The sequence below is a fragment of the Dasypus novemcinctus genome, chromosome 26, assembly GCF_030445035.2.
Source record: "Dasypus novemcinctus isolate mDasNov1 chromosome 26, mDasNov1.1.hap2, whole genome shotgun sequence".
Lineage (NCBI taxonomy): Eukaryota > Metazoa > Chordata > Mammalia > Cingulata > Dasypodidae > Dasypus > Dasypus novemcinctus.
The window spans coordinates 47,918,663-47,931,209 of record NC_080698.1 but is presented as its reverse complement, the minus strand read 5'-3'; the positions used below and the strand labels follow the sequence as shown (position 1 = coordinate 47,931,209).

Genomic DNA, 12,547 nt, shown 5'->3' with positions numbered 1-12,547 from the left:
GGGTATGAGGAGCCTAGGAAGACGTGGACCCTCGGGAAATTTTCCCGCTTATTATCTTGATAGTTTTACACGCTGGAAGTTGCATATTGCTACTCAACCGTCTCCAGGTATCTATGCATCTCTCGCTCGTGCCTTTGGCCTTCTGGTCGCCTCACCGCGCCGCTTTCCCCCATAGGCATGTAATGGTACTGCCCCGCCTCAGGTTGGACACCATATTAGGACAGGTCCAGGCAGAGGAGCCTTTGGTTCCTTCCGGTTCTGCGTCCCCATTTTTTTTTTCGGGCCCCTCCTACCTGCAGCCCTCGGGGCTCGGCGAGGCTAACTGCAGCCGGACACCGAGATCCAGGCCACCGAGCCCCGCCCCCCAGCCCCGCTGTTCACCGGGGTATGTTCGAGGCGTACGACCCCACACGCCGTGGGTTCACTGGCGGTCCTCACCGCACCCCCTTCCACGCGAGCCACAGTGGGTTCGCCTGGGCAGTCTCTCCACCCCCGCGCTGGCTGCAGGGGGCCGGCCCACCGCCAATTCCGGGGCGGTTGCTCCGACCAACCGGAACTCCCCGCCCCCTCCCGCCGCCTGGGGCCGGTAGGAGGCTGCAGTGAGGAGGTAGAGGGGCGGGGGCCGCGCTAGGGCGTCCCTAGAGGACGGGGCGGGCCTTGAAGGCGGAGCATTGGAGTGACCCACGGGTTGGACCAGTCATTATAGCAGTCCCTCTTCTTCTGTGCCAGGCACTGAGCTGAGCTCTTGACGGGCATCATCTCTTAATCCTCAGAACATCCCGGGGAGGTAGGTACTGTTGGTATACCCATTTCACAGACGGGGAAACGGACTTTATTATCTCCATTTTACAGGTGGAAAAACAGACTCCCATTTTAACAGGTGAAAAAAACGAGATTCGGGACGGTTAAATGATGTTTAGGGTCACATAAGTAAAGACTGAACTTGAACTCAGGTCTTTCTGGCTTCTGAGCTGGAGGGGGAAAAGGTAGGGAGGATAGGACAAGGAGAGAGCTTGGGAGGCACGGCGAACCCTGTAAGACTGGAGTGCTTGGAACTGGAACTCGGATTTAGTAGAACCCAGAAGTGGGACAGAAGGGAAGAGCATCAGAAAGAGCATAGTGTATCATGGGAGTTAGAGGCACAGACTCAAGACGGGCCAGGTTCAAATTGTATCTCTGAAACCTTCGGTGCACCCAGCTTTACAGAGTCTCAGCTTCCCTCTCCATGCCAATGATCCCTGCTCGTAGGGTTGGTTGAAAAATTCAAGATAAACTTGTAAAGTACCCTGTACCTAGCTTGGCATACAGTAGATGCGCTGAGTAGGGACTTTGCCATTAACATTGTCAGTTAAGGGTACTGAAACCTGGCTTCCTCCTTGAGGAGGCCTTGGGCATTGTCCCCCATCAACGGCCCTTTGCTCTCTAGCTCTGCAGGGTGCCTTATCCTGGGCCATGAGTGAGCTGAAGGACTGCCCCTTGCAGTTCCATGACTTCAAGTCTGTGGACCACCTGAAGGTCTGTCCCCGCTACACGGCAGTGCTGGCCCGCTCTGAGGATGATGGCATCGGCATTGAGGAGCTGGATACCCTGCAGCTGGAGCTTGAGACCCTGCTGTCCTCTGCCAGCCGGCGCCTGCGGGTGCTAGAAGCTGAAACCCAGGTGATAACCCCACTTGCTGGACCTTGTCAGGGAGAAGAGACATCACTATGGGTAGACTGTAAGAAGATATGTGATGGGTCATTGAGTTAGCCCCATCTGCTGAGGCCTGGGGTATAGGGGCTTATGGAGAGAAAGGCCCAAAGTGACATGTAAAATATGCAGGAATATGCATGATCCCAATAAATCACAAGAATTCTAATTTGTTAAGCGTTTATTGACCTTTACTGACCTCCCACTATGTGCTAGGCATAAGAGGAGGAGGTAAGACCCTTGCCAACTAAAGGAAGGGGAGGTCAGACAAGTACCAATTAATGTGGTGTTATGGTTAGGAGTAGTAGAGGAACTGGAACAGGGAGACCTGGTTATGAATCCTGGCCTAAGCACTTGCTAGTGTTGTTGCTTCCTAGCTATGTGACTGAATGTGTCTGAGCATCAAGTTTCCCATCTGCAAAATGGTCTGAAAGTAGAACCTAACCCAGAGGTTTCCTGAGGGTTAAAAGAGGAAAGTTTTGGTTCAGCCTAGTGCTTAACACTTAGCATGCATTCCAATTGTTGTTGAGTGATAACTGTGATTGTTTTTATTTACTGCATATATATCCCCTGACTCCTGTGTGTCAGGTGCTATATCAGATCCTGGGGAACAAAGACAGTTAAGATGAGCTTCCTGATCTCCTGTAGCTTGTAACCTGGAGACAGGGTGTTCTGTTCATTCCAGTATGACCAAACAACATAATTGGGCCTATTGGAGGAGGAAGGAACTGCCAGAGACTCAGAGAGGATAGGGGATGCTATTTCAACTGGGACCTCAAAAGATGAATAGAATTAACTTGTGGCCCCTAGGAATCCCCTGAAGATTTTTAGGCAGAGCTACAGCATAGTCAGAGTTATATTTGAGCATTTAAGAAGTGGAATACCTGATGTAGAAAAGAATTCCCAGTTGTGGTAACATCTGAAGTGAAAGTTTGTTAGAGGGCTTGCTTGTGTTCACCAAAAAGTTACCACTAGTTAACATACCTCATATGGTCTTTTATTTGACTCCTCTACTAAACACTGTGTGATTGACTTGGGTGATACAGAGAAGAATCAATCAGAGTAGCAAGAAGTGAATTTAATGATGAGAAATGTTTAAAGTCCTGTGAGATAGGTACATAGAAAAGGAACTGCATTTTGAAGGATGAGGAATTTGATAAATAAAAAGAGAGTGGGGGGAAGCGGATGTAGTTCAAGTGATTGAGCTCCCACCTACCACATGGGAGGTCCCAGGTTCAGTTTCCAGTGCCTCCTGGAGAAGAAGAGCAGACACAGAGAAAACACCATGAATGGACACAGAGAGCAGACAGCGAACGTAAACAGTGTGGGAGGGGGAAATAAATAAATAAAATAGATCTTAAAAAAAAAAGGGAAAAGATCTTGAAGGCTCCTTGGTTTCTAGATCCTAATTTATTCATTAGGGGAAAGAGTGATCCTGTGTCTTCCCTTCTCCCCCTTAGTGACTGTCTCTGTTTTCAGATCCTCACAGACTGGCAGGATAAGAAAGGTGACCGACGATTACTGAAACTGGGTCGAGACCATGAGCTTGGAGCTCCCCCCAAGCACGGGAAGCCCAAGAAGCAGAAACTGGAAGCGAAGGCAGGACATGGGCCAGGTCCTGGCCCCGGGCGGCCCAAATCCAAAAACCTTCAGCCCAAGATTCAGGAATATGAATTCACTGATGACCCTATTGATGTGCCACGGATCCCCAAGAATGACGCCCCCAACAGGTTCTGAGTTGTCGAACATGGAGGGTGGTAGCCTTGCGGTCTGGGACTAAGGGCTGTGGAGGGGCCCACAGCTGAGACTAATGGAGTGGGGGGACAGCCACTCAGGATTTGTTTCTCCCTGCAGATTCTGGGCTTCGGTGGAGCCCTACTGTGCTGATATCACCAGTGAGGAGGTACGCACGCTAGAGGAGTTACTGAAACCCCCAGAAGATGAGGCTGAACATTACAAGGTAGAAACCTGGCAGAATACAGAAGGGCTGAGAAGTTCTTCAGAATCAGAGCTACCAAAGCCAAGTATTAGCTTCCCTCCCCAATCCTGCCCAGCCTCCTCTTGGCCCCATTAACCCGCCCAGACCGTGCTCAAACTCTTAGCCTTCTTGCATATGCCTCCTCTCTGCCTCTTCCAAATGGTCACCACATACCTATTTCAGTAAAGTCCTTCCTTGTCCCCTCATCCCCATCTTCTCTGCTTTGGTTCAAACCTTCATCAGCTTTTACCCAAACAACCTCTTAAATACTCTTATACCTTGGAAGCCTCCAGAGGGACCTTCCTTTTTGGTTTAAAAATACTTACATATGAATTTTTTTTTTTATGACAAAAACAAAACTCCATTGAGGAAAATGTGGAAAATACAGAAAAATGGTCAGTGGGGAAATCTCCCCTAGGTTAACTATCATAATCAACGTGTTCATGACACACCCACGGCTTCATGCCTTCCCTGCTCCTGTTTCCCACAGGCCTGAGTCCAAGCCTCTCAGTCCTTGGCATGGCCCCAGCTCCCCTCTCCAGTTTCCTCAGCCACCCCCTTCTTCATTGCTGCATTTACCAGCCCCACCAAGTATCTTACCCTTGCTACAGGTTCACACAGGACGCTTGCAGGTCTCTGGGCCTCTGCACAAGCTCTCCCCCACTTGGCAAACTGACTCATCCATCAAGGCCCTATCTCGTGTTTCCTCTACCAGAATCCCTTTTCAGATTCCCCAGCAGCAGTTAGTCTTTCCTTCTGCTGCCACAACACTTTGATATACCTCTATCACTTCACTTCTCTGAATGTTGTTTATTTTAAACTTATTTGAAAGAGCACCCCCTAAAAAGAGTGATAGTCAAGCAGTACAAAAACTAATTCTCTCTCATCCCTCATCCTAGTTCTCTCTAGAGGTGGCAGCTATGACCAGAGATGGTCCAGGTACATACACCATTCTGTATCTTATATTTTGGAAATTGTTCCATATCAGCTTCTCTGTGTGTTCTAGTTGTTTATGGGACTATCTTCTGCCTGGACTGTCAGTGTGGAGTTTTCATCTCCTTTGTCTCTCCTTGCCAATACCTAGACCAGGCCTCGGTCATATGCTCTGTACTGGGGAGAAGAATGAATGAATAAAGAGCTAACTGGCAGTGCCCAAGGACACATACACCAGGCATGGCTGGCCATTGTTTTACCACCCCTTGGTAAAACACACCTAGGTGGGGTGTCTCCCACAGATCCCACCCTTGGGGAAGCACTACTCCCAGCGCTGGGCTCAGGAGGACCTTCTGGAGGAGCAGAAGGATGGCGCCAGGGCAGCAGCCATGGCTGACAAGAAGAAAGGCCTCATGGGGCCACTGACAGAACTGGACACTAAAGGTAAGCCCATCATCTCCCTCTCCACCCCAGGCCAGGCCTTGAGGGCCATAGACACTTCCCAAAACTTCAGTTGCCTACCCTTGGCTTTTCTGCCTATCCCAGATGTTGATGCTCTGCTGAAGAAGTCAGAGGCCCAGCATGAGCAGCCAGAGGATGGCTGCCCCTTTGGTGCCCTGACGCAGCGTCTCCTGCAGGCCCTGGTGGAGGTGAGCACCCCCGCCCGAAGTAGGAACTTCGTTTACTTAGTGTTCTAATGTTGTTTGTATATCCATCTAGCTGTCTATTTCTAGCCCCTCTCATTGTTTGTACTCGCTGTCTGCTTTCTGTGTCTGTTCCTTGTGTGCTCATCTTCTTTTTAGGAGGCATCAGGAACCAAAACCAGGACCTCCTATGTGGTCCTTATCAGCTGAGCCACCTCTTCATCCTGTTTGTTGTGTCTCTCATTGTGCTTCCTTGTCGTGTCATCTTGTAGCGTCATCTTGTTGCATCAGTTCGCCATGCCAGCCCATCACGTCAGCTCGCTGTCTTCTTGTCTTCTGTAGGAGGCATCAGGGACTGAACGGGGGACCTCCCATGTGGTAGGCGGGCACCCAACTGCTTGAACCAACATCCATTTCCCATTTATTTTTTTAATTAATTAATTAACCTCCCCCGAAGGTAGCCACTATTCTACAGTTACTTTTGCTGAATGTTAGCTGAGAGCTGAGCCCTGTGCAAAGGGCTTTCCACACATCCTCTCACTGGAGACAATAACAGCCGTGTTACATAGGAAAATATTGAGGCTCAAAAAAGGAAACTATTTGCCTGAGGCCACGCAGCTTATTAATAGAAGCAGGATTCAAACCCCAAGTTCAGGGCACCTTTCTTTGCACCCACTGGCTGACCTTAGGCAAATCCCTTCACCTCACTGAGCTGCTGCTTCTGGCTTAAACACAACTGAAGTTTCTTTCTTTCTCTTTTAACAGTCTGGGTACACATGTAATAGGTTGCCTGAGGTAGGGGGTGGGGGGAGGACTTTGTTCCCCACCATCAGACAGATGAGGACCCCAGCTGACTGGTTTTGCTATCTTAAATATGTGACTTCCAAGGTCACTCTGGGCGTGGTGGCCACTTCAAGACCACAGAAAAAGAGCACTGTGGAGTATGTGAGGGAAGCTTTATAGGCCATGATTGGCTGTGGGTCTTATCTCTTTTGGTCATTTTCCACTGGAGAGTGTTTGTCACATGACTACACCTGCCTGCCGGGGAGGCTGGGAAATGTGTCACTGGGCAGCCATAAGCCCAGCTACTATGGGAGAAAGGAGAGGAAGACATTTGGACACTAGTACCCTCTGCCTTAGCATACTTAGCATGGTGCCCTATGCATTGCAAGTACCTAACAGACCTTAGCTGTTCTCGTTACCGTTGTTGATTACTGTCACTGCTTCTATGCTCCCTTTTTTGTTAATACGAAAAAACAAATATTTCTAGAATGGTCCAAGCATTCTGGGTCAGTTTAGAGAGGCTTCTCAAAGGAGGTGGGATGAGAAAGATGAAAGGATATTTCTGGTCTAGGAAGATTGTCCATGTAGGTTGGAGAGGAGCAGGAGGATGGACACTCTACAGTTCTTTATTCCCCAAACCCCATTTCTGTGGTCTTCCAGGAAAATATTATTTCCCCTATGGAGGACTCTCCTATCCCTGACATGTCTGGGAAAGAATCGGGGGCTGATGGGGCCAGCACCTCTCCCCGCAATCAAAACAAGCCCTTCAGGTAAGTGGTGTCCTCCCTACAACCCACATGCTAGCCCCTGTTCCTGGTGGCTTCCGTCCATTTCGACATGGGGAGGACCTCGTTAGTAGGAGGGAAGGGCAGTTTGAGTCTAGGCCGATAGCAATCTCAAATGTGAGTACTGCCCAGCATCCCTACATACACAGACTTGGTGCAGGGCTCTTTCTAGCCCTGCTCACACTGAACATCCTATTCAGTCGGCTAAACTATAGGAACTCCATATGATGAAATAACCTGCAACCATTAATCCTATCAGAGAAACAGACGAAATTGACTTGAAAAGATGTCAACAATAGAGTACAGAGTGGGGGAAATGTCAGTTGAAGCACTGATCAGACAGTATGATCCTATTTTTACTTAAAATATATTTAAATAGGTGCATAATAAGGGGAAAAAATACCTGAAATAAGATAAAACAAGTCCAAACAAAACTTGGACTATATATAAACATGTATAGTATATAACAATAATAATGATAAATGATAAAATAACAGTGATTCTCTGGGTTGTAATATTCCTGGGTTTTTCTGTATTTTCTGATTTTTTGATAATGGATATAACTTATATTTCAAAACGATACCAGCTGTGTCTGTCTCTGTTTTTATATCTGATAGATACTGGGGGTGGGGGGAGAGAAAGGGGGGTGTTCACTGACGTCAGGATACCCTGGGAACTCTGCGGTGGACTCCTCGGGCCGAGGGGCCTGTTCCCTGGAGTCTGAGGGGGCAGCCCCCCCTGCAGTGTGCCGCACACCAAATCCCTGGAGAGCCGCATCAAGGAGGAGCTGATCGCCCAGGGCCTCCTGGAGTCTGAGGACCGCCCTGCGGAGGACTCAGAGGATGAGGTGCTTGCTGAGCTGCGCAAGCGTCAGGCTGAGCTGAAGGCGCTGAGCGCTCACAACCGCACCAAGAAACACGACCTGCTGAGGTGGGTGAGAGCGTGATGTACGGTCCCTGGGGCGGCTGGGGAGGCCTTGGCCATTCCTAGTCGCTGGCCAGGTTCCTGAAAGGCTGCCCAAACCTGGCTGGGCCTTAAAATCACCAGGCTGTCCAGGGACCACCCGAATTGGTATTAGTCTCGAACATTCTATTCTGCAGACAAGGGATCAGGCATCGTGATTGATTTTTGTTGTTTTTGGTTTTGGGGTTTTTTTTTACTCTTTAAATTTTGAAATAATTTTGAACTTAGACAAGTTACCAAAAATACCCAAAAACATACAAAGAACTTCAGTATACCTCCATCTCCCTAGATCTAACAATTTTAACATTTTGCCACTATTGCCATATCATTCTATCTATCTATTTGAGAGCATGTTGCACACATCACACTTGGTGAACACAACACTTCAGTGTATAGTTCCTAAGAACAAGGATATTCACTTACATAATCACCTTAAATGCGGTTATCAAGTTCAGGAAATTTAACATTAACATAAAATTTACCCGTGCTGCTGACGACAACAGAAGCAGACAAAGAAACAAGACGCAGCGAATAGACACAGAGAACAGACAACCGGGAGAGGGGGAAAATAAATAAATATATCTTTTAAAAAAAAAAAACATAAAATTTACATTCTGTATTCCAGTTTTTTCTTATATCCCAGTAATGTCCTTTTGAGCCTTTTTTCCAACATTCTTAGATCCTGTGCATTAACATGTATGCCATTTCTTATTATCTTTAACGTTTATCTTTTTTTATTTCAATTGTGGAACAATTAGTTCCCCTGAGTTATTTTGTTTGTTTGCTTGTTTGTGTTTTTTTATTTTTAGGAGGCACTGGGAACCAAACCCGGGTCCTCTTGTGGGAAGCAGGCACTTTACCACTTGAGCCACATTCGCTCTCCAGATCTCACCCCTTTAATTGGCCATTTTCTTGATTCAGTACTTGCCCTGCAGTCTTTTAACTGTTCTCTGGTGCTTTGAGAAAGATGTTCCTACCAGTTCTTGCTGGTTGGTCAGAACTTCTGTGCCGGGACACTGAAGCTTCTCATTCCACTATCTTGATCAGGGTTGGCTTGCGATTTATTTTTTAAGTTATTTTCATGCTTATTTTCTTTTCCCTTCAAAGTTTTATTATAAAAAATTTCAAACATGGAAAATTGTAAAGAATAGTACAATAAACACCAAAAGACTCTCCACCTAGATTTATCCATTGTCAGAGATTTGTTGGACATCTGTGATTTTTATTGGCTCACCCAGCACCAGCAATTGACCAGTGTTTTAGGATCAGATCTTTAGGGAATCAGTAGCAGTACTATTCATATTATACTGACTCCTTATCCATCTAGCACTGCCTTGTTACTTATAAGGATATAAGCAACATTTGGAGGGAGACCCTGGTAATAGCTGTCTTTTTCACTAGGGAGATAGAGAAGCAACCCAACTAAGCTCCCTGGCTCTTCAGGAGCAATGAAAACCCCAGGAAAACAGGGCACTTTCATCTGTCCAACTCTTACAGTCTCAGCCCCCAGACAAGGGCCCTAGGAGAGAGGCAGTGCAAAGGACTTGGAGTCTACCAGTAGATGATCGATAAAGTTGTACACCATTAAAAGGAGAGCTGGTTACTGACTGACAAGCTGCTATGATATTTAAGGATCAGAGAGACTAATGTGTACTAAATACCTCTCATGTGCCAGGGGCTTTATGTACACCATTCAATCTCAACAACAATCCAGGGAATAAGTGGTAATATTCCTGTTAACAAGATGAGGCAATAAAGGCCCCGAGAAGCCTGAAGGTCACAAAGGCAGTAAACAGACAAGATGAGACTTGACCCCAAGGCTAAATCCAAAGCCTCTTTCTAGTCTTTCCGTGTACCATTTCACGGGAGAGAAGAGGAAAATACAGGTGAAGCTCACAGAGAATAAGAGAGGGATGTGGGTATGGGCAAATAAAATAATGGGCAGGAAGTTTTGGTGATAGATGCTGATGTTGGTTGTGCAGTGTTGTGAACGTAACTGACACACCAAATTGTACACATGAAAGTGGTTAAAATGGGAAATGTTTAGTTGTATAGATGTTACCACAAAAATTTTTTAAAAGAAGTAGCTCAGGGCTATCAGAAGGCCAGTGCACAGCCCTCAGCTCAGTTGTAGGGACTTAAGCAAGGTACCTTCTGCCCAAGCAGCAGCTTCCCTTCTTGAAAAATGAACAAGTTTAGGTTAGAGTGACCTTCCAGCTCCACAATTTAATGGAATTTATAGGGCAGATCCTATTTAAACGGACTTGGTTTGGCATTCTCACCAACCTCCTGTAGGCCTTAGAGCTGCCTAGACCTTTAGGTTGTTCTGGAATTGGGATGCTTGAAATAAACAGGTCTTCTGCTGGTACCAGAACACCTCTTAGAGAATATCATTTAAAAACAGAGTTTGGGGCTGGCCTGCCTTGGTTCAGCTCTTCCACTCACTGGTGGGATCTTGAGCCTTGGTTTTTCCTAACTGATAATTTAAGAATAATAGTATCTACCTTACAGGGTTGTTATGAGGATTAAACACACAAATTTTTTTTTTTAAGATTTATTTCTTTTTTTTATTTTATTTCTCTCCCCTCCCCGCCCCCCGCAGGTTGTCTGCTCTCTCTGTCCATTCACTGTGTGTTCTTCTGTGACAGCTTCTATCCTTATCAGTGGCACCGGAAATCTGTGTGTCTTTTTGTTGCATCCGCTCTTTGTGCCATTCTTGGGCAGGCTGCACTTTTTCTTTCGCACCGGGCGGCTCTCCTTATGGGGCACATTTCTTGCGCGTGGGGCTCCCCTACACAGGGGATACCCCTGCGTGGCACAGCACTCCTTGCACACATCAGCACTGCACATGGGCCAGCTCCACACGGGTCAAAGAGGCCCAGGGTTTGAACCGTGGACCTTCCATGTGGTAGATGAACGCCCTATCCTTTGGGCCAAATCCGCTTCCCAGAAAATATTTTTTAAAGAGCTTAAAATAGGGCTCAGCATCTAGAAAGTGCCATCTAAGTATGATTCAATAACTGCTTTTTTGTTTTGTTTTGTTTTGTTTTGTTTTAAGATTTATTTCTTTCTCTCCCCCCCCCCCCACCCCGGTTGTCTGTTCTCTGTGTCTGTTTGCTGCGTCGTTGTCTTCATCTGCTTCTGTTGTCAGCGGCATGGGAATCTGTGTTTCTTTTTGTTGCATCATCTTGTTGTGTCAGTTCTCCATGTGTGCGGCGCCGTTCCTGGGCAGACTGCACTTTCTTTCGCGCTGGGCGGCTCTCCTTATGGGGCGCACTCCTTGCGCGTGGGGCTCCCCTACACGGGGGACACCCCTACAAGGCACGGCACTCCTTGTGCACATCAGCACTGCGTGTGGGCCAGCTCCACATGGGTCAAGGAGGCCCGGGGTTTAAACCACAGACCTCCCATGTGGTAGACGGACGCCCTAACCACTGGGCCAAGTCTGCCGCCAATAACTGCTTTTTGGAAATAATTTTATGACATGGTCCACAGGAGTGCCAGTGGGGTGGTGCGTGGGCTCAGTGTGGAAGAGGGAGGGGCTGCACTTTGGAGATGGGCTGACATGGTATCTCATCCTCTGGCCCCCACAGGCTGGCGAAGGAGGAGGTGAGCCGGCAGGAGCTGAGGCAGCGGGTTCGCATGGCAGACAACGAGGTCATGGATGCCTTCCGCAAGATCATGGCAGCCCGGCAGAAGAAGCGGACCCCCACCAAGAAGGAGAAGGACCAAGCCTGGAAGACTCTGAAGGAGCGTGAGAGCATCCTGAAGCTGCTGGACGGGTAGCCTGCACCCTTGCCTCAGGCTGCCTGCCCTTGCCTCCAGGAGGGAGGGAAGTGAGGCCTGCTTCTGGCCTTGGGCTGCCGGAAGCCACAGCCTTTGGCTGGCCTTTCAAATAGCAAGTCTTTAGAGGCTGTGGCTCTTCCCAGGGTCTTTGGGCCCAGCTCTGTATAGCCAGGACACAGGTCCCCAATGAAGGGGACATCTTTTCTGGGCCTTCCTCTTCCCCTTTTACGCCATCCCCCACTCTACCCATCCCCCAACATTCTCTCCCCGTCAAGGAGTTCTCCCTTGTGGTTTTGTAAAGTGCAAACTTAAGATTAAAGTGACTGCTGTGGTTTTTTAAAAAGCACCCAGAGTCTTTGAGTGTCTGTTATTGTGGGGTAGAAAGGAACTGGTGTGGGTGGCAAAGGTTCAGTAGGGCACGCCTGGTGGCCCTCAGCCTGTGAGACCACTCACCCATGTTATTTATTCATGGAGAACTTTCTGAGAATACTTGTGACTGCAGATAAAAGAACACCCCCAGCTCAAAGTGGATTAGCTATAAGGAAATGTGTAGGTGTGGATGTCCTGAGGCAAAGTAGCCTTCAGGGTTGGCCAGTCTAGCACTTCAACAGGGCCATCAAGGGTCCAGAGTCTTTAGATGTCCCCACACTACCTTCCACGGTGTCACCTTCCACCTAAAGTGGGTTTCCCGGCTGTATGGTGGTAGTTGGTATGGGTCAAGGCAAATGCTATTTCATTCATGTCCAGAAACACTACCCCTGGCCCACCCAGAAGATGAGGAGGACTTTTTTCCAGAGACTGATGTCTTGGTAGTCTAAACTCAGTCTCACATGCTCATTCCTGAAACAATGTGGCAAAAGGTGACACTAATGGGTTTAAACTCATCAAAGTGGTATGTGCTGTCCCACCAAGCACAAGGCAGGGGAAGAGAGGGTGGAACCCAACAAAGATCTGCAAGGGAGGGGGAAGTTGGTAATGGGTAGGCT

At 47.9% G+C, this 12,547-nt stretch overlaps 1 protein-coding gene across 3 annotated transcripts; it reads left to right on the top strand.

Annotated features, from left to right (window-relative positions):
- The first annotated feature begins 25 nt into the window (after nucleotides 1–25).
- On the top strand, nucleotides 26–11,907 carry TADA3 (transcriptional adaptor 3). Of its 3 annotated transcripts, none has more exons than XM_071212216.1 (10): nucleotides 26–107; nucleotides 730–787; nucleotides 1,427–1,659; nucleotides 3,169–3,419; nucleotides 3,544–3,649; nucleotides 4,903–5,044; nucleotides 5,147–5,250; nucleotides 6,688–6,797; nucleotides 7,557–7,742; nucleotides 11,369–11,907. In XM_071212216.1, the coding sequence occupies exons 3-10, from the start codon at nucleotides 1,453–1,455 to the stop codon at nucleotides 11,559–11,561; spliced, it is 1,299 nt and encodes a 432-aa protein (XP_071068317.1). In that variant the 5' UTR covers nucleotides 26–107; nucleotides 730–787; nucleotides 1,427–1,452; the 3' UTR covers nucleotides 11,562–11,907. The 3 variants fall into 3 exon arrangements, with proteins under 3 accessions (XP_071068317.1, XP_058144228.1, XP_023442937.2); XM_058288245.2 differs by lacking the exon at nucleotides 26–107 and adding an exon at nucleotides 261–385; XM_023587169.3 differs by lacking the exons at nucleotides 26–107; nucleotides 730–787 and adding an exon at nucleotides 294–385.
- Nucleotides 11,908–12,547: the final 640 nt, after the last annotated feature.